The following is a 23,195-nucleotide window of genomic DNA, read 5'->3' as shown; positions in this document are numbered from 1 at the left end:
CTGTATCTTAAGGGCCTTGTGTTAAAAATCTGCCACAGTAATGACATCTTTCAGAGCTTTGTTCACTTAAAATTCCCACTTATTTGCTGCAACATATATCTTACCAATGAAGGAAGCAGTAAATGAATTTCATAAATGATGCTACCTGTAACCTTAACTTGAACCTTTTTTTTAATATCACAGCAAAAGTCCTATCAGTGGTTTATGCAGCCTTTCCATAAAACATTCATTTAGAAAAGAAGGCAGTTACTATTGAGACTACATCTTTGCTTTACAGACTCATCAAAAACACTTTTTCTGTATATTTCATTCTTGAAATAAAACCTAGCAACCAGTAAAATCCCATCATAAGGCAGCTAGTGATAATGAGATAATGTTAACTCAGATTAACTCTCAAACAGCTCCTGTCCTCCAGCCATCTCCTATTCTTAAAAATCAAGAGGAGAGTGAGCCTGGGCAGAGAAAAGGCAGGCAACTGCCTCAACCTTGATATGTGCTAGTTGCACTAGGTAGACCAACAAAATGGGTACTAACCAACCAGATTTCCTGGACTCTCTGCCTATGAGATCCAGAATATTTTCCATTGGTGTAAAGGCACTAGTTTTAAACCATTGGTTTAAGCATGGTGTAAAAATAACAATTGAGACTAGATACATTTGGACTGCACAGTGGACTGCTTGAGATCCAATCATTTCATTAGCCTCGAGTAACACAACATCAAAGTTTACTAAATTGAATTTTTTGGTGATTACCTTTTGGCAGCAACTCATTGTAATACCAACCAAGACCTGTGAAACTCTGTGTTCTTTCTTTTGTCTAATAAACCTCCCACACCATAATTTTTCTAATATTTATTTTTTTAATCTTGAGCAATGTTTTCTATATATTTTCCAAAAGTATTTGCTGAATGCATTTTATCTGGCCACCCAGTTATTTTACATGTATTATTTGTTTTGTTTTAGATGTACTATTTCAGTCATTTATTCTATAGTAGGAAGAACAGCAAAAACCTGTGTCTGTGGGTTTTTCCTTAGAAACCCTCAAAGGAGGCTTCTAAACATTTTTCATTAGGTTACATGCAATTTGTGAATGACTAAATTGAGTATTACATGACCTTAAACATTGCTAAAAAATTGTACAGGTTGTCCTCAGGTTCTGAACACTAAATTTTTAATGCCTAGTTTACAATAATGGCTTCATACAGTTATTAGCCAAGATCTCTAGCAAAACATATTCTTAGAGCAAGGTTCATTTTTTATGATAATGTATATAAATCCATATTTCAAATTGTTGTCTTGATAAATTCTAATTTTTTCAATTTCGTGACAGGCCTGACTACATTGTCTAGAGCTCTACATCTGAGGAACTATTACTGGAGTTAGGGGAATTCCAGCCCCGCCACTTTTCTTGTTCACTGTGCTTTATTAATTGGTATTATCTTTAATCTGTGGTTTATTTGCAGATCCAGGTAAGCTGCAGTACTTTGCCATACCCGAAGCATGAATTAAGGGGGGATTTGCACTCGTCAACACCTCTGCACCATGGAACTTGGGCACCTATTAGGAGGCCTTGCACTCCAAAAGCCTCTGACGTATGCTTTGAAAGAGCACGCCAGGACAGATACCATTGATATCAATGATTCATTTCTTATTTTCAAATAATAATAAATAACATTTCCTTCACACATCTCAATGCACAGCCCCTGGGGTGGGTGCATCATATTAGAAATATATTGGCGGTCTAGTATATTTGGGGAAAAATGGCTCACTCCAGACCTAATAAATGCTCGTGGCTCTTTCTGCAGTACTTTCTTTCTGGGCTCCTTGCCACACATACTGGACATCACCACCTTCCTTCATTTCCCCAAAGCAACAGGAAGACAGAGTGATTAAGTAAAGTGAAAGTTCGCTTAAGGTTTCAGGGTAGCTGGAGGTAATGAAAACACAAGTCAGTAAATAATGCCAAATTTGCTGCCAGACATTACCATTCCTAGGGATTTATCAAACATCCCCTATAACAGGGAATTTCTCACAGGCATTTATTTCTCTTTGTACCCTAGCCCTTTACTCTGTCGTTAGGCCCTCTCTCTATTCCCTACCTCTTGCACCAGCTGCCAGCTGACAACCCTCTTAATATTATCCTTGTACACAGAGAGGTTCAGTTCTTCACATGTTCATCTCCCCCAACCCCAAGTTTGCTCTGGACTGACCTTTGCATAAAGAAACATTCGCTAAAGTGCTCTGCTTAATGAAAGATCAACCATCATGGTCTCTACTGTTAACAACTCAAAAGCTGCCACAAGCTTTGAAATTATGAAGATTTAAAAAATTGAATATTTTCAGCCAATGCTTACACAGATTCATATTGCTCCCCTCTGTCCCCAGTCACTAGACACCAGAGTTAGCTGCCCACTACCCTATGCTTCTACAATTCGTAGTTCATACCTCCCCTAAATATTACTGGACTGTATTTAATAATGAATTTCTATTTCTTTCTCCCTAAGTTACAAACTTTTTCATTTCTGAGTTTCAATATCTACTACAAATCCTGGCGCAAAGAAGTCACTGAATACATGTTTTTGTTTATAAATGAATAAATGAACAAATAAGTGAATTTATAGACCATAATGTCTCAATTCTCAGAAGTTATGCTGTGCACAAAAGATTATATTATTTCAAGATCCTGGCAAGTACATTATGTAGCATATAATATATACAATTTGAAATTAAACTACATCTCATAATCTATTTATCAGCTCCACAGGTGTTCCCTCTGACTCAAAGGCATATAACCTCTGTTCAAATCCATTTTGCATGGTGCTCTGAGGATAATCCTCTCTCAACACTACTTTCAACATCACTCCTTTACTTCATAAAATAATCATGTGCTTCCTCTTTCTTTAGGTCTGAGTTCCTCTATCTACATTTTTTCCCAAAAAATTCTTCTGTGAAGCTTTGGCTGATCTTGGCTCCCATCTACCCACTGAAGCCATTTTTCTGGGCCACCATCCTGGCTCAGTTCCTTAATGCATCATCTCCAGACTGTTCTCATGGGTTTATAGCTTCCCCACATCAATCCTTCCTGTACACTGTTGACATATTAAATTTCCTAAGCTACATATTGGAATATGTCACTACAGTGCTCAAAAATTTTTACGGGTATCTCATTCTCTACTCAGTTAACTGCCGAAGACCACATTTTGTCATTCCACATTTTTTCAGCTTTCTGTTTAATAATAATTCTCACCATTCCTCTATTGCAGTGGTACCTAACTTTTTTGGAGAGTGTCACTGATCCCTCTGAAAATCTCCCTTTGAAAATCTCATGAAAGCTATCACCCCAGGGATAAAACCATCAAAATGTTATATATAATGACAAAAGATTCTTGGATACCTGACCATGCTCCATGCTTTAGCCAAATTGTGCTTCTGCTCATACTTTTTGTTTGTAACAGCCATTATTACAACTCTTGCTATTAAACTCATGCATTCTCAGCAGTCCATCTAATGTGCTATCTTCCCCACAAAACACATTTTGGTCTCCCTAATTAATTATGATCTTTTTTCCCCTCGAAATCCAAACCACATTCAGTTTATGTTACCTATGTTACACTTATGAGGTTGTCTTATCTCCCTGATGGAATTAAAAATTCTATGAGGTTAGGTATTATAGTTTATTTATCTGTTGCAGCCTTCTGCAGGACCCAGCATGGTAGTAAAAGTATAGGAAGAATAAATATCAATAATTGTTTAGTAAATGTTTATTGTAATTTTCAGGGCTGCTACATTGCAAAACTCCAGCAGAACTGTGTTCAAAACATCTATGAATTTATTTCTTAGTACATGTCCAAATCTCCTCGCTAAATCCTTTTGAGGATATGTTTCAGAATTCAAAATTGTTTAGATTTTAGATAGTTGAGCAAAACTTCATAATAAAAAATATTAATACTTATGCAGAAAAATGTATGAATATTCACACAGCCCATAAAATATGAATTTGGGTCAGGTTCTGCTGCCGAATTAATTCAGGTCAGGTCAGATCAGGTAATTACTGACAAGGGACTAAAACAAAACTTTTGTTTGCAGGTCTTTTTGGACACTGAGATCATGATGAGGAACTGTGGGCCTCTGTCAGTCCTTGGCTCCATATAGTCAGGTTGAATTCCTTAATTCATGATGCAGGGAGACTTCAGGCTTTCCTCCTGAATATTTCTGCCTTAAGTGTCACCTTTTGCTGGTCTCTTTCAACTTTCTTGGGTGCCTGAAGGTGAAAAGTGGTGCATCACTGCCACTAGATAGCACTAGGGGAGCAGAGCCCAGCTCATGCTAGGTAGAGCTAGTGTGGAGAGAAGTCAGGCACTAGGTAGATGTGCAAGAGTGGCCTCTTCAGGAAATTCTTGCTTAAAGAACAAAACATATCACCATATCATATCCCAACAGTAAGCAGTTTGCTGTATTTTTTTTTTCATATAGTTTCCTATATATAGTAATATCAAAAGGGTGAAATTATTTTTACTCCAAATGATATTGTTACTTGCTTTTTCACAAAATCATATATTTAAGATGCCTTTTCAATCTGAAATATAGACAGCTAGCTCATTCTTTTTAATGTCACAGTGTATTTTATTGCAAGGGTATATCATAATTTCTTAACCTATTAGCAGACATTTGAACTGTTTTCATTTTTTCAGTATTGCAAATAATGTGGTACTCAAAATCTACCTAGAGGTATTTCTACACATTTCTAGAGTTCTTTTAAGGACCAGTTTCTAGAAGTAGAATTGTTGGGCCAAAGTGATGAATACTTTTAATAGATAATATCAAATTGCCCTCCAACTTTCAAATGGCCATTATTCATTGTTTTATCAATATGATTGTTGGCATGCCCACTATTATTTTGATCAGTAATAATTATTAGCACATTGAACATTTTTCATCCCTCTATAGACTATGTTTTGTGAATTGTCTTCATATCTTTTGTTCATTTTTCTTTTTGGCTGTTCTTTTTTTTTTTTGTAAGAACAAAGGTTGGTAAGAACATTCTGCATTTTAGCAATAACATTCTTTTGATTTATACATGTGTTACAAATAGTTTTACAATTTGTCCCTTGACTTTGCTTTTTGCCTTATAGAAAAAGTTTGCCTTATGTAGCAAAATGGACCAAATTTGATTTTGAATTCTGGACTTCATGTCAATATTAGAAAGTTTTGCCATTCCAATATTATAAATACATACCTCCATCTTTTATTTCCACGCTTTTGAATCTTTTTCCTTAAAAAAAAAAACACTTAAATTGTTGACCCACCTGAAATTTTTCTTTTGTATAATAAGCCAGTAGTTCCAAGACCATTTATTGAGTAACCCATCTGAAAATGAAAGCTTCTTAACTCCTAACCTTTATCTATTTTTTAAAGGTTGTGAATATCAATATCCTAGTATTTCCAATAAATCACCTTTTCTAACTATTACAGGACAAAATAAATAAGCTCCTACAGCATTACCTACTAGTTTTGGTAAGTTACTTAACTCCTGAGTCTCTGCTCAGATACCTAAAAAGTGGGGATAAGAAGAGAGATAATGAATATACAGCATTTAGCATGATTTCTATTACACAGGCCGTCAGTAATGACATATTGGTATCTTCTTCCCCGATGCACTTCAGCATTCCAAGTCTGCATCAAAGAATTTAATCAGACACTAAACTGTAGGTTGCCCACAAGCTCCTTGAAATCAAGGACTGTACCTTCTACTGTACAGGCCACAAGGACTCAGGAAAGAGTAAGAGCATGAGCTCCAGGAACTGAGTTCTGCCCTACTTTTCACTAACTCAATGAACCTTATCTGTAAAATGAGGAAAATAGAACCTGCCTGAGAGGATTGTTCTGAGGGTTAAATAAGTTAGTACATATAAAAAAAACTAGGAGAGTGCCTAAATTTAGTAAACATTTAATAAATAATAACCATTATTTTCACACTTTAATGTTTATGTCTCCTACAAATATTACACCAAAATATTGAGCTCATTGTCCATACTCACTACTTTTTTATTCAATTTCATAAATAACTCACTGAGTCATACAAGAGAAAAATAACACAGGAAGTATTTTTTCCCTTAAGAAATAATGATTGAGTACTGTGTTTCAAAAAAGATTATACAATTTCTTAAAATGTTGTATAAAGTACATAACACCAAAGGCTGTAGTAGCGGTTGTGAACGAAACCAGAAACCTATGTTAATTACATTAAAAAAAAATTGAGCATGAAAATTTACTTCTTTGCTTTGTAGAAGTCAAAGTAAAAAGGAAAACACAATAGGCTGATAAATTTGGTGAAGTAGGCATTATGTAGTTTATTACATGAAGGTTATCTAGCAACAAGAAGGAGATTGTGTTCATCTACCCTTCCACAAATTAGGTAGGTATGGAAGATGCCAGAATATGTGATTTTCTAATGTTGTAAATGAGGATAAAACTTAAAAATCCAGGCAAGTAAAAAATTTGTGTGCCTGTTTTGGAGTCTCTGTCTTAAGTATCAATTATTTCAATCAGTCCTTTAAAGAAGTTATTGCTGAAAGATTTCCTGCACTTACTTTGTTTTGCTGACAAAAGATAGAGCTCTATAACTCAGATGTGATTTTCATGTGACAATGTTGATATTCTGTTAGAATACTGAAGAGTTAGATTTGAAATCTTGACCGAATGTTCATCCTCTCTTTGCACAGATGTCAAAAAGTTTTTAGCAAATAGAGTCAAGAAACTGTGTAGGATTGGCTCAAGTACCAGAATAAACACTTGACTGCGGCCTGAGGGTTTCCTGTCATAATGCAGTGGTATTTAACAAAAATGTTGGCAGAGAATTCTTTGTTCAAATAAAATCTTAAGTGGAAGAGTCAACCAAGTAAACAGACAAAAGTGGAGCTCTTCTGGGCTAAGAATGAATGGGACTGAGTTAAGGAGCAAAACTCAAAAACCAGTCCCCCATAAAATATCATGTTTTTGTTTGAAAAATTATAAACTAATTAATTGTTTTGTTCAAGTACAAAACAATCTGGAGAGACAGTGTAGAAGCACACAAAACACAGAAGTTGGAGTCAGATGCCCTGTGTTTGAATCTTGGTCCCTACACTGTGTAGTGACCTTTCTGTATACTCACTGGTGAAGTACAAATAATGAGAGTACCTTCACCTTATGGGACTTTTGGAGGAATTAAATGACTTAATATAGTAAAGCACTCAGAACAGTGCCTGGTCATAACCAAGTGTAAGTATAGTGTTTGTTAAATGAATAAGCTTCTCACATAATGTTAGGACATAATAGTAGAAAAAACTCCAATCCTTCTAGATTTCTCTAACTGAACCCTAGGGTGGATCATGCATGGCTTTGGCATAACTCATATCAATGTATTCTCATGTTCACTAATTGATTGACAGGATTTTTGTTTTTGTTTTCTTCTTGGTTTTGTACATGTCAAAGACATGGACTGCATACACATTCATCTTTGTATTCCCAGCACAAGTAACTTTTAAATGCAGTAAGTATCAATACATGTAGGTAGAGTGAATAAATTAATGAATTAACTCATTTTAGCAGCATGAAGCAAGCTAATCATTTAATTAATTTAGATTTATTTTAGAGTATCAAAATACGTAATTATATTCTAGAAAGAGGAGCAAGGCATGTATCCAAGGAGACAAGAACAAAAAGTGCTTACTCAAGTAATGGCAATGCTAAGAAGATTTTCATCTTATAAAGTATTATGTAATAGTTAAAAGAACAAGCTAGGAATATATATCAACATTCAGGGCTTCAAGTCATTGTTTCATGAAAAAAATGAGGAGTGATAAACAAATTGTGATATACGATACCATTTATGTATCAACATATCTAAAACAACATATTACACACATATACACAAAATTGTTAAAACCTGAGATAGAGGTATAGAAGAACGGTAGGGAAGGGAACAGATTAGAGATATTGATAAAGAGAATTTAAGTCTCATTGGTGATGTTTTGATTTTTTTTAAGGAGAATGTATTGTTGCATTACTTGAGTACTTAAAGTACAACAACTTAAAGGCTGGAAAAGGGCACTATCTCTTAGCACTGGCATGGATGTCTTCATACCAATACTTCCCCTTCATGTTCTTGCAGTAGGATTAAGAACCCTACATAACCAAATATTGAGCTGATGATACCAAAAGCCATCTTTCTCACCATTTCTTTTTCAGTAAAGTGGAGGCTTATATCAATGGATTACAATGCAAAATTGTGCTTAAAACCAGCTTACTACTCAGGCTAAATATTAAACTGAGAGACCTGCAGCTTGAGAATAAATTATCCTATTTATTATCTATTAATAATAGTATTTATAGAGTTTAGAAGTGAAGTCCAGTGAATTAATACATGTTTATTTTTAGGGTAACAGGAAAACTGCCATAGGGTTGACTCTATAGAGAGAAAATTAAATTAAATAAGATTATTGGCAAATTGTCTTCTCAAGAGCCCAAATACAAATCAAAGAAATTATGGTGGAAGGGATTGTTGGATAATGTTGTGGACTAAAAAAGATGGAGAAAGCACTACAGAGCTCTAAAGACAGCAAAAATAATTCATGAGTTTGTCCAAAAAAAAATTTAACAAACAAAGGAGACTTCAAAGCAAGGGAAGTTATTAGGAATAAAGAGGGGCATTACATAATGATAAAGGGGCCAATTTTCCAAGACGACATAACATTTCTTAATGTGTATGCATCTAACAACATATCATCAAAATTTTGTGAGGTAAAAGTGATAGAACTACAAGGAGAAATAGATGAGTCCACTATTACTGTTAGGCACTTCAACACCTCTCTATCGGAAATAGATCCAGCAAGCACAAAATCAGTAAGGACATAGTTGAACTCAACAACATCAACAATCAACTAGACATAATTGGCATCTATAGACTACTTCATCCAACACAGCAGAATACACCTTCTTCTCAAGCTCACGTGAAATATTCATCAAGATAAGCCACATAAAACACACCATAACACTAGGCCATAAAACATACCTTAACAACTTTAGAGAACAGAAATCATTCAATGTCTGTTCTTATACCACAAAGAAACTAAACTAGAAATCAATAACAGAAAGACAACTGGAAAATTTCAAAGTACATGGGGATTTAACAACACACTTTAAATAACACACGATTCAAAGAAGAAATCTCAAGAGAAATTTAAAAGTATTTTGAACTAAATGAAAATGAAAACACAAATATCAAAATCTGTGGTATACATCAAAAGCAGTGCTTAGAGGGAAATTTTTAGCATTAAATATATTATAAAAGAAAATATTTTGCATTAAATATTATATTAGGGAAGAAAAAAGATCTAAGGTCTATCTTCTAAACTTTCACCTTAGGAAACTAGAAAAAAAGAGTAAATTAAGCCAAATGAGTAGAAGAAAAGAAATAATAAATTAGATCAGAAATCAATGAAATTGAAAAGAGAAAATGAATAAAGAAAATAAACAAAACCAAAAGCTGGCTCTCTGAAAAGATCAATAAAATCAATAAGCCTCTAGAGAGGATAACTAACAAAAAAAGAGAGAGGACACAAATTACTAATATCAGAAATGAAAGAGGAGACATCACTATAGATTCTATGGACATTAAATGAACATTAAAGAATACCATGAACAACTCTATGCTTACAAACTTGATAACCTAGATGAAATGGACCAAGGCTTTGAGAGTCACAATCTGCCAAAACTCACATGAGAAAAAACAGACAATCTGAATAGGCCTTTAGCTATTAAGGAATTTGAATCAATAATAACTTTCCAAAACAGAAAGCACCATGCCCAGATGGGTTCAATGATGAATTCTACCAAACATTTAAGGAAGAAATTATACCAATTCTCTACATTCTCTTTCAGAGATGAAAACAGAGAGAAGGCTTCCTAACTCATTCTATAAGGCCAGCATTATACTAATACAAAACTAGACAAAGACATTACAAGAAGAAAACTATAGACCAAGATCTCGCATGAATAAAGACACAGAAAACCTCAACAAAATCTTAGCAAATTAAATCCAAAAAAGTATAAAAATGAATTGTACATCATGACCAAATGGGATTCAACCCAAGTATGCAAGACTGGTTCAACATTTGAAAATTAATGTGTTCCATCACATTAACAAGCTAAAAAAGAAAAATCACTTGATCATATCAACAGATGTAGAAAAAGCATTCGACAAAAGCCAACAATCGCTCATGAAAAATCTATTAGTGAACTAGAAATAGAGAGGAACTTTCTCAACTTGATAAAAATATCTACAAAAAAACCTACAGCTAATGTCACACTTAATGGTGAGAAGCTAGAAGACTGTCCGTTAGATTAGGAACAAGCCAAAGATATCTCCTCTCATCGCTCATTTTCAACACTGTAGTGGGAGTCCTACAAATGCAATAGGACAAGAAAAGAATATAAGAGATATACTCATTGGGAAGAAAGAGATAAAACTGTCTTTGCTTGCAGATGGTATGTTCTTCTATGTAGAAAATCCAAAAAGAATTGACAGAACAACTCCTGGAAGAAATAAGCAATTATAGCAAGGTCACAGGATACAAGACTAATATACAAAATCAGTTGCTTTCCTATGTACCAGAAATGAATAAGTGAAATTTTAAATTAAAAACACAATACATTTACATTAGCACCCCCAAAAATGAAGTACTTAGGTATAAATGTAACAAAATATGTATAAGGTTTATATGGGGAAAACCATAAAACTCTAATAAATGGGCTAAAAGAACTAAATAAATGGGGAGATATTCCATGTTCATGGATAGGAAGATTCAATATTGTCAAGATGTCAGTTCTTCCCAAAACGATCTACAGATATAAGCCCAATCAAAATCCCAGAAGGCCATTTTATGGATATTAACAAAAGGTTCTAAAGTTTATATGGAGAGGCAAAAGACCCAAGATAGGAAACACAATACTGAAGTTGGAGGACTGACACTACCTGACTTTAAGATTTATGATAAAGCTACAATAATCAAGACATTGTGGTATTGGTGAAAAAACAGACTAATAGATGGATGGAACAGAATAGAAAGCCTAAAAATAGAACCACATAAATATAGTCAACTTATCTTTAACAAAGGAGTAAAGGCAATACAATGGAGAAAGGACAGTTTCTTCAACAAGTAGTGTTAGAATAACTGGACATCTCTATGCAAAAAAGTGAATCTAGACACAGACATTATACCCTTCACAAATATCCACTCAAAATGTATCACAGAACTAAATGTAAAATGCAAAACAATAAAACTCCTAAAAGAAAGATAACATAGGAGCAAATCCAGATGACCTTGAGTTTGGTGATAAATTTTTAGATATAATACCAAAGTCATAATCCAGGAAAGAAAGAACTGAGAAACCAGATTTCATTAAAAGTAAAATTTTCTGCTATGTGAAAGACACTGCCAAGAGAATAAAGAGACAGAGTGGGACAAAATATTTGCAAAATACATATCTGATAAAGCCTGTTATCCAAAATATACAAAAAATCCAAAAAAACCAAAAAACCCTCTTAAAACTCAACAGAAAGAAAACAAAAAATAGGCCAAAGACCTTAACAAACACTTCACCAAAGAAGATATACAGATGTCAAATAAGCAAATGAAAACATACTTCACATAATATGTCATCAGGGAAATTTAAGTCAAAACAATAATGAGCTACCACTACACACCTATTAGAATGGCCAAAATCTAAAGCACTGAGAAACACAAATGCTGGCAAGGACGTGAAACAAGAGGAACTCTCATTTATTGAGAGTGGGACTGTAAAATGGTACAGCCACTTTGGAAGACAATTTGGTGGTTTCTTACAAAACTAAACATACTCTTACCAAGCAATTGCACTCCTTGCTATTTGCCCTAAGGAGTTGAAAATTGATGTGCACACAAATACCTGCAGACAGGTCTTTATAGCAGCTTTATTCGTAATTGCCAAAACCTGGAAGCAACCGAGATGTCCTTTAGTAGGTGAATGGATAAATAAATTGTGGAATATCCAGACAATGGAATGTTATACAGCACTAAAAAGAAATGAGCTTTTCACATGGAAGAAGGTTAAATGCATATTGCTAAGGGAAAAACCTAATTTGAAAAGGCTTCCTACTGTATGATTCCAACTATATGACATTCTGGAAAAGGCAAAATACTATGGTGACAATATAAATATTAGTGGTTGACAGGAGTTGGGGAGTAGGAAGGGACAAATAGGCAGAGCACAGAGGACTTGGAAGGGCAGCAAAAATACTCTGTATGATACTCTAACCATGGATACATGTCATTATACATTTGTCCAAACCCAATTAATGTTACAAATCCAAGAATGAACCCTACTGTAAACTATGGACTTTTGGTGATTATGATGTGTCGATGTAGGTTCATCAGTTGTACCACTCTGGTGGAGGACTGTGATAACAGGGGAAGCTATGTATGTGTCATGGCAGGAGGTACATGGCAAATCTCCGTACCTTCCTCTCAATTTTGCTGTAAACCTAAAATTGCTCTAAAAAATAGTAAAACCTTTAAAAATTTGAATGTTCATTGTTTCTGTTTTGGAAGTCATACAAGGGAGAACGATGCTACCAAGTCAGTTTTCGTTTTTAGACTATGACACCAACTCTACTCAACTTCAGAAAGAAATATGTTTTTCTTAAAAATACTTCATTTCTGTTCAGTTTCTTCTGTGGTCTACTTATGATGGTGTCTTTCTAATTCCAAAAGACTTTTCCCACCATCCCCAGCTTCTGTCAGAAGGGTCAATTCTCTAGCTTTCCAGGCATAACCCATTCATTTAGCACATCTATAACTTGATACCTGCATGCTAATTGATACAATGTCCCTTCCCTCCACTACACTAAAAACTCCACTAGTGCTGCAGCCAGTTAGGTCTGTCCTGTTTTACTGCTGTTCAACTAGCACCCAGCGTAGTGTCTGGCATACAGCAGGTGCTCAATAAATATTTGGTTAATTAATACATGAACAAAAAATTAGGTGAACTTAGAGTAAATTATGCTAAGTGAAATAAGCCTGACAGAGAAAGACAAATTCCACATGGTATCAGTTACATGTGGAATCAAAAAAATAAGTTGAATTCATAGAAACAGAGAGTAGAGAAGTGGTTACCAGGGGCTGGAGGGTGGGGAAATAGGGAGAGGTTGGTAAAAGGATACTGACTTTCAGGTATAAGGTGAATAAGGTCTGAGAATCTAATGTATAATATCGTGACTATAATAGATAACATTGTACAGTACTGTATAATTGAAATTTGCTAGAAGAGTAGAACTTAAACGTTCTTGCCAAAAAGAAAGTCAAATAAGTGAGGTGATAGATACATTAATTAACTTGATGGGGGGGGGAATTCTTTTACCAGGCACATATACACCAAATCATCACATTGTACACTTTAAATATCTTACAATTTTGTCAGTTATACCTCAATAAAGATAGAAAAAATGAGGCTAACAATGTAATATAATTAAAAATCCATCAATACCTACTTAGCCTAGTATCTTCTAAATAGAATGTTTCAACTGTATTACAATATTTCCCAACCATATTCCATCATGAGAAATGATCTTTTCCTTCTTAATACAAGGCCAGTAGCCTGCATTTATAGGACTGGCAGGTCATTATGACTTCTCCTTGAAAGGTATTAAGGCAATTTCTGACCACTTCCTGGTTCAGTCCTAGTATTAGTTAAGGAATGCAATGGGCTATTCAACAAATTACTTTTTGGCTAATTCATTTTTTTTTTTTTCTCAGCTTAAGAGAGGTCATTTCTCCCCACCCCATACCCCTACTTCCTCAGTGGTAACTTTTTTCTCTGCCTCTTCTCTTTTCTGTCTCATATCAAGGGAAATCCAGTTTTCCTGGGAGACTTCTTCATAGGCGCTATTGTCTCCCACTTCTAACTTGGAGGAGAGGTGGGGAAACTGCCTCTTGGCCCCTAAATGTGTCTTCTCATTGCTGCCTTAAATGTGGAGTTAGTATCACCCATCCACTTACGTCACACACTTCTAATCACCCTTGATCTTGAATACTCCATTAGGATTCATTTTTACCTTCCTAGATGTTTTATCACTTGGCTCACATTTTTTCTTCCAACCCTCTATTGTTTCTTTTTGGAATTTAAACTGAATTTCCTATTATGAGAAAGGAAGTATAGAGGTGGAGGGCACAGATTCTGGAGTCACACCCCTTGGATTTGAATCCTACTCCACCACTTCTTAACTGTGATTAAGGAAATTTAACATCTCTGAACCTCAGTTTCCTCATTTGTAAATTGAAAGTAATAATAATGCCTACATTATAAGGCTTAAATGAGTTAAGACCCATAAAACACTTAGTCACTGGCACATAGAAAGCACTCCCGAATGCCAGTATTATCATTATCCTTGGTAACATTAATATCCATATTTTTGACTACTGACTTTCAATTTCTGGACATATTGGCATCCACACATAGTTCTACATTGAAGCAGCTTATCACACAGCCCTACTTTAAGATTTCAAACCTGGTATTTTTCTCCAATTAGAAAAATTCTTCTCCTCATCTTTCTCACTCTTGAAAACTCCCAGAACATTCTATTTTCTTGGCTTAAATCACTGATTCAAGCAAGCACTGGCAATCAAACTTCCTGTTCTTTAACTCTAATAATTTTCTAATATGAATCTTCGAGTCTTAGTCAGTCTAATCTTAATCTCTTCACTCTTCCTTGAACATATACACTTACAAGCTCTCCTCAATGTCCAGAGATCAATAATCTTACTTGTCCTTTAATAGCCAAATGAGTGATTTATCAACATCTATCTTGAGCTCCTCTTTGTAAATATTGCTGAATAAAGGTACTTCGTTTCTATTACTCAAAACTAAAACAGAACCACGCCAACAGTAGTGGTCCAACAAATGCTTTCTAAGAGTAAATTTGGGAAGACTTCCTTTATGTTTAGGATGCTATTCTGATAATAATGATGTGAAAGCATTTGTATTTTAATTAGAGTGTTCTTGGTGCTATATGCACTTTTGAAGTAACTTTCAAGAATGAAGTAGCATTTGTCATATATCTACTTTTGCATACCATCTCTGATTTATAAGCATTGCAATTAAAGAAAATCTAACCTGTGTTGACTAACAATCAGATACCGACTAGCTGTATGCTCTTTAGAAACTCATTATGCCTTTGGGACTTGTGTATCTGTAAAATGAGGGAGCTGCGCTAGAATAAACTGGCTTTTAGAGGACTCCAAGGGGGTCATTCACTTAAGAATTAGACTAAGGAGACTGTAAGCATAAAGAAAATCATATTAATGCTGGGGGGGAATGTTCAAGAAACCAGAACCAAAGTCAGATGGGAACAGTAATTCCAATTATGCACTGGAGAATTGACTCTTCCACACAAAGGACTTCAAACTGTAACTATGACTAAATGATAGTCATAGTCAGTTGGAAAGTTAAGGCTACTGTCAGTTGTCCCGTTTTCTCACATAACCTCTTGTCACAGTACCTCAACTAATTTAAAATGCAATTAAAACCCCCTGAAGCTGAATACATATGTTCAACATCAGTTAAATACATTCATCCTTTGGGGAAAACAATCATATTCTAGAAATACACAAAGTGATTATTTTTTATGAAGAATTAATTTCAGTAGGAGAGGTACACATACCATTAATAAATAGTTGGGAATCATTTTCATCAAAAGGGCATAGCAGTTGTAAAGAATTATATGTTAGCTATCTACAGGGATAGTGAATTTTTTTGTTAAATGTCTTTTGGGTTAATATTCTTTTGGTGTAAATGTGTATTAAATATGCATGTCAACTCCTTTGAACTCTCCCTTAAGGTAAAAATTCCCACTCCCTACTTTCCTGCTCATAAGTAGAGGGCTCTTGAAATTAGAGAACTCACAAACAGGAAACAAAAAAGCAGACATTCAGATCTTTGGTTCCTTGTGTAGGTGTGATATCAGAACTCCAGAGAGAACCCTAAACTCACGTCAGCTTGTTATGAAATACACTTATTGCTAGAATTCAAATGTGAAATGATGTTTAAATGTATTTCTGTCTTCAGCTATAAATGTGTTTGGCTGCTTAGAGTTTAGTGTAGATAGAAAGAGAAATTAAAACATATATTCTATGAAAGTTCAAGTCTGAAATACACTATGCAAGTCAATCCAAAATCATTAGGTAAATATGTAATTTAGATGATTTTAAAAACATGAAAGCCTTACTTAAAGCAAAATACTTCTTCAGAAATTATATAACTGTGATGTCTAAATTTTTCTTTTGCTTTAAACTGTTTACACCTATTTCCTATACACTTACAAAAATATACTAAACAAAAAGGGAACTTTTAAACTTTGTTTAGAATTACCATTATATAATTATTAAATAAACATGCATGTAGGAAAAAGACAAAATCATGTAGAAAATTTGTAACTGCATCATATATATGTACATATAGACTTTTGACAACTTTTACCATTTTTCTTTTGGAAGAAAATTTTAATTTGGTATATATTATATAAAATATATATGATAGAAATGTAAAAATACAATCAGAACAAATCTGTTTCTTTAAAGTTAAGTAGTTAATGAACAATGTTCGCATTGTTCCCAAGATTAGTGTGACTTGTGTCTAATATTAAAAGCATTATTCAAATAGTATGCAATTATAATATCCAACCCCATTCAGTACGGAGTATTATAAATAAAAATATATTGTTAAAACATCGTCATATAGGTTATACGAATATATCATCATTTCTTAGAGGAAGCAAGGGCTGATTAAAATCTATAAAATATTAGATGGTCTCCATTTACAATTAAACCAACAAGAAAGGATCGGGGAAAGGAGCCTACCTTCCATTGCCCTTTTAAAGAAGACCTTACAGCTCCCACAGGTAAGGACACCATAATGACAGCCTGATGCTTCATCCCCACAGATTAAACAAATCTTCTGAGGTAATGACTCGAAGCTGTACTGTGGGCTCTGGCTGGCTTCTGAATCCGGCCTTGAAATGCAAAACAAAGTACTCCATTTATTTTTAGGTGCACCACTATCTAATACTAAAGTTTTCTTAACCCAGAATTGACAGAGTGAAAGGGTTTTTAGAAAATAGAACCGAATACACTTGAAAGACATGCAAACTAAACTTGATGTACTACCTGTTACTGGATTCATCAGACTGGCAAAGTTATTAGTCTTTCATCAGGAGCACCAACACGAAAGAATAATAAATAATTAATATATAATTTTATATCCAGAAAAAAATATTTCTACAAAACTTCTTATAGAGAATCAATTCAGTCTCTGACAAATCAAATGTTATGACCTTGTACGCTGGGTAACGATAAACGTGGTTTTGCTTTAAGAGTACAATCATACTTAGTGATGCTATTGAGTTTTTAAAACTCAACTCTGTAATTAAACAAGAATATGTGTTTGTCATTTTAAAGTATTGTTCAGTATACTGCCACTGTTTTGACTATTCACAACACAAGATTCCAAACCGAGAGCATTTTTTTTCTTTTTTCTTTAAAATTCCATTACTCCCGTAGGTAAATTAAAATGTTTTTTAAAATCTGTGTGAAAAAAAGTTGCAGCGAACTCGACACAATATTAGAATACAAGGTACTGCAGTGATTGATGTTTCAATCCGTAATATAAACATATTACACATAAATTAATTTAAATCTTGAGATTCGTATGAAAATGAAGCGGTTGAGTGTCCAGACCCCTGAGACGGTTCTGCTTTGGGTTCTGGCCCGCTACCCAACATCCAGTGCCACCCCTCCCGGGAGAACGGGGCGTTAATGTCTCCTCTCCAAGACAGACATTCCCAGTAATTGTCCTTCTACGAAGAAAAGCATTTTATAAGGCCCCCGACTCGCCGCACGCCTTCCGCTCCGCGGGGCTACAGCGGACCTAGAGTGACGCTGCACTTTTAGAAATCACGGCTGGTCTTGTCTTGGGATTGCGCAGATCTGAAAAGTGTAGAAACATAGTTTCGGGGAGGTACGCTCCAGAAACAGCATATTCTGCGCCCCCTTGATGTCCCCCCCAAAAATGAGGAGAAGAGGTAAGGAAAAGGAAGCCAACCTGTGCTGTGCCCCGCCCCGGCCACCCACCCCTCGCGGCCACTCGGGGGAGCCGGAGCCGGAGCCGGAGCCGGGCGCTGAGGGCCGGGAGCTGGCGGCGGCCAGCGGCCGCACCGCTACTCTCGCGACGCGCCGGGCGCGCCCCGCCCCGGGCCCTCACCTCAGGTAGTTGAGATAGGGCTGGTAGACCTGCGGCAGGCCCTCCTTGAGCACCGCGGCCTGGTAGCCGAGCTGCGGGAGCCCGTTGAGGCCGAGCGGCGGGTAGAGCGCTGGGGCCGCCCCGGCGGCGGCGGCGGCGGCGGCCGAGGCCGAGGTGGACGGCAGGCCGTCCCGCGGCAGCAGGCAGGCGCCCGCGCCCGGCCCCTTGCAGGATGGTGGGGCGAACGCGCCCTGCTGGGGCGGCGCGCTCTCCGCCTTGTACAGGATGCACTCCAGGGTCGAGCCCGACGAGGACGCGGACGAGACAGACGCACCGACAGGTGCGGCGGCGGCCGCCCCTTCCCCGGGTCTTGACGACGGCGCTCGCGTAGGCAGCGCAGGTGGCGCCAGCGGGAAATCCGGGAAGACGGCGGGGTTGGCACCCGCCACCAGGTACGGCCGCGGGGAGCGCGCGGCGGCCTCGGCGCCTTCCTCTTCCTCCTTGATCTTCAGGGCGGGCGGCTGGAAGTCTCCATAGAGCGGGAATGCGTCGTCCTTGGGCTCGGCGTCGGGCTGGTACGCGCAGTCGGGGAAGTCGCCGGCCGCGACCTGGGCGGACGAGGCCGAGGGCGGGCCCCGCGGCAGGGCAAAGGCGCTGACTGCCGCGGCCCCGCCGTCATAGTTATCCCCCTCTAGCAGCTGCCGGGTGCGGGCGGCCAGGAAGGCTGAGTTGAGCGGCAGGATGGGCACGTGGATAAAATCCATCACCGTAGTGGCCAGCGGGGAGCGCCCGGGCGCCGCTGGCGCGTCGTGCTCCGCCAGGGCGACCCTGGGCGCCGTGAAGCGGGAATCTTCCTTGGGGACCAGGGCGACGCCTCCTGCGGCCGACCCTGGAGCAGCGGTCGCGGCTCCTCCTCCGGCCGCTGGGCCTCCCGCAGGCCGGGGTTTGCCCTTCAGAGGTGGACCCACGGAGCCCTCGGACTCGGAGCCATCCTCCTCCTCCACCTCCACCACAGGGGGCTGCGGAGAGGGCTTCACTGCGGCCCCGGGCCAGTGATGGCTCCCGGCCGTCGGGGGCAGCAGCTGCCGGGACGGTGCCAGGCCCCTGGGCAGCAATTTCTGGGCAGCTGCCGTCCCGGAGCTGTCACCAGACTTGCCTTCTGGTCGGCTCATGAGCGGGGGCAATACCCCGTGGGTGACAGGGGCAGCCCGGGCGTCTTGGGGAAGCTCGGGGCTAAAGAGGCACCAAGGGCTGGTGGCCTCGCAGACGGGCGGGCTGGCGTGGCTCTGCCCAGGACCCGAGGGCTCCAGTAGCGTGTCCAAGACACTGTCCAGCAGTCCGCTGTCCTTTTCTGGGGGTCTAGAGGTGCCACCTCCAGCACCCTCTGTGACTTCAACTCTGGAATACGCCCCCTCCACGTCTGACAGCGACTGCTGGTCCTGAGTCTTCCCGTCTGGGTCCTGACCCTGGCAGGGCCGAGGGAAGAGCAGCCCGTCCAGGGAGAGGGGTATGACCGAGGCAGTAGGTGACGCGTCCGAGATCTCGCTCGCCTGAAAGGGGCCTGTGTCCCGGCGTCCCAGCAGAGGGGATCCGACCTGGGTTGGGGAGGGCGCTCTGCCCGCCACGTGGGGAGCCCGGGGATCCTTTGCCTTCCGCTCAGTCATGACGACCCGGACTCCCCTTTTCTCCTCCCCTGTCTCTGGGGAGGAGGGATAGGGGAAGGACGAGGGGGTGTCAGGAATACAAGAGCAGCGGGGGGAGGAAATAGGTGTTGAATTTGGCTGGACCGGACGGTGGAGAGGGGGGTGAAATCTCCACCTCCTGGGTCGGAAGGGGGCGGCACCGATCAGCTACTGCCCTTGCCCTCGGTCCGGTAGGCAGGGGAGGGGTGGCAGTTGCTCCGTCCTTGAGGCAGGTGGGGAGAGCAGGCGAAGGCAGTTGTAGGGATCTCACTTCCTAACTGGGAGAGTTCTCCAAGAGAGTTCCCCGACTTCAGTCTGCGGACAGAGACGCAGAGTACTCACAAGTCGGCACTCGAGTGGCGGCGGCTTCGAAAGCGATGCAAAGCGGCTCTCTCTCTACACTGTTTCTCCAGCTTCAGTGCCGTGTTGCTCCCAATCCCCGACTGCATTCCACTTCCCTTCTCACTAAAACCCTGGGGCTACTTTGGCCTCTCGGCACAGCCCATCCTCAGGAGCAGCCTTGTTTCTGCCGGCTCCCTATAGCTGGCGACAACCATCTCTGCAGCTCTCACATTTCTCGGCAGTCGGGGGGACGAAACGCCTATAGTTGCAGATTCCACTCAAATGCCAAGGGAAACTAGTTCTCACTGAGAATGCTGCTCACACACCAGACCCTCGCTCACTCAAATATTACTAGGCTTAACTGGAGTAGTGACAGCCAGTAGACTAGCCCCACCGCTTTCTAACAACGCCTCCTCCCTATCTGGAGGCCCCGCCCAAAGTCCCTCCCTGCCCCAATTATGGACCAGATCTGAAATTGTGGAGTTGGTATTTCCAGCCGCTAGTCTGAATAACAGGTACTGTGGGCTGGAACTTCGTAAGCATATTAGATTTTGTACGACCAGTTAAGAATTATGCCCAATCTAACTGGAAAAGCGAATGGATTCTATCAGAAGCTGAATTCTCAGGATTTCAGTTTTGTAAAGATTTTACATAGAGGAAAATATTTGGCTATGTGTATTATTTTTTAGAATAAACGTATCAAGGATGATCCTAAATAACATGAAAGAGATTTTCTCTCTTATGACTTCCATAAAAGTGAGTATTTTCAAATTGCTACAACCAACATGTCCTGCTCCTCGTGAACAGTCCTCAATGTGGCAGAGAAATTTGGGAGTGGGAGATAGTTGATAACACTTACCTACATGTACAGGAAGTTTGGATGTTGTGTGTCACACTTTGATTTGTCCTAAGGAATGCATTCCAACTTTTAACAAATAGCACTTTAAGGAAAGTTTTCTTTAGCTCCAGCTTATATCCTGTGCTACATCGTAAATTCCTCAATAGAGATGTTACATTGTATTTTTCTCCCCTCGGCATTCTTATTCTTTAAAATAATTTTTGAGTTTTTTAAGCAGATCACCTCTTGCCTCCTGAGGATATGGTAGAGACAGTGGGGAGTAGTGCAATATATTTGAGATGCAGAGTTATAAACTAACTATCTCTGTGCTGAACCCAAGACCGTTGGGTATCCTGACATCATCTTAAATATACCATGTTCAAAAGTGAATTAATCATTTGGAAAATTCCTCGAAGTTCTGTCTGTGCTGATGCCCCACAGATTCTCTCAGCCAGGTTTAGAGAATACACTGGAAGACTCCAAGACTCCAGGAAGGGCAGAGCTACTAGAGGTAAGGATCCTGGATCCCTGAATCACCTGGGGAGGGTCTACATGAGTGAGAAATAAATTTTACCATGTTAGGCCATTGGATTTTGGAATCCATTTTTCCAACCATTAGCTTACTCCGACCGACTAATTTTAAATATAAAGGAGTTAGGCGGGTAGAGGAGGGGTGAAGAGAACTCCAGGAAGCAGGTATAGTATGTTCACAGGACATCAAATAGGAAGACATAATATGGGGACTGCAAGGAGGCCATTATGGATAGAGCATAGAGTAAATGTGGGAATGGAAGAAGATAAGGCTAGAGAGATGAACTAATTTATTATTATTAATACTGTTATTGTTGCTTTGGGGCTTTCCCTTTTCCAATCTATTTTAAACCACTTAACGTGCTTTACTGGATATAACTCATATACCATAGAGTTCACCTGTTTTAAAGTTACAATTCAATGGTTTTTAACATATGCACAGTTGTATAACTATCACCACTATTAATTTTAGAACATTTACATTACCCTTATGTGGGTACCATAAAATATGGACGCAACCTAAGTGCCCATTAATAGCTGAATGGATAAAGATGAAGGTATGACTATTACTATTAATAGTCACTCCTCATTTTCCCTTAAAACCTTTCAACAGCCTCTGAGTCTACTTTCCTTCTCTCTGCATTTGCCTATTCTGGACATTTCATATAAATAGAATCATACCATATGTGTTCTTTTTTGCTGGTTTCTTTCCCTTAGCATAATGTTTTCAAGGTGCAGCCACATGGTAGCATGTATCAGTACTTCACTCCTTTTTATTGCTAAATAATATTTTATTGTATGGATATACTATGTTTGATTGTCCATTTAGCAGTTGTTGGACATTAGGGCTGTTTCTACTTGTAGGCTGTTATGAATAATGTTGCTATTAACATTCATGTACAAGTTTTCGTGTGAACATATACTTTCATTTTTCTGGCATATATACCTAGGATTAGAACTGCTGGGTCATATGGTAACTCTAGGTTTAACCTTTTGAGGAACTGCAGACTGTTTTCCAAAGTGACTGGACATATTATGTTTACACCTGCAGTGTAGGAAGGTTCCAATTTCTCCACATCCTCAGAAATACCTGTTACTGTCTTTTCATTATAGCCCTCATAGTGTGTGTGAGTGAAGTAGTATTTCACTTTGGTTTTGATTTACACTTCCCTGATGATTAGTGCCATAGAATCTGTAGATTTTGTAGAATCTGGATAGCACTGCCAGGTAGTCTTCTACGACTTTTACATGTGTTAACTTATTTAATCCTTCAACAGTCCCATGAAGTAAGTACTGTTATCTGCATTTCATAGTTGAGAATACTGAAGCTCAGAGTTTCCCATTATTATTAAGTTAATAAGTAGCATAGCCATATTTGATCCCAGGCAATCAAATGCCTCAAATACCAGACTTCTTAGGAGTATGATTTTTAAATAGCAAATGGCTCAGAATGTGGGTTCCAGGTTGCTGCAGCCATAAAATTGGCACTAAGTC

At 38.6% G+C, this 23,195-nt stretch overlaps 1 protein-coding gene across 2 annotated transcripts in view; it reads right to left on the bottom strand.

The window, feature by feature from the left end:
• The window catches only part of PGR (progesterone receptor), a gene marked incomplete at its 5' end in the record, with an annotated part of 98,455 nt that extends 78,483 nt beyond the window's left edge, over positions 1 to 19,972 (bottom strand). The window contains 2 exons of one of the 2 annotated variants that reach the window (XM_082660649.1): positions 16,931 to 17,082; positions 18,330 to 19,972. In XM_082660649.1, coding sequence (XP_082516775.1) covers positions 16,931 to 17,082; positions 18,330 to 19,972 — 1,795 coding nt within the window. The remainder of the gene's footprint in view (positions 1 to 16,930; positions 17,083 to 18,329) is intronic. The other variant, XM_082660650.1, reaches the window with a different exon arrangement.
• Between the last annotated feature and the right edge of the window lie 3,223 nt (positions 19,973 to 23,195).

Source organism: Grampus griseus (assembly GCF_964374135.1).
Source record: "Grampus griseus genome assembly, chromosome: 8".
Taxonomy (NCBI): Eukaryota; Metazoa; Chordata; class Mammalia; order Artiodactyla; family Delphinidae; genus Grampus; species Grampus griseus.
This window is presented reverse-complemented; position numbering and strand designations above follow the sequence as displayed.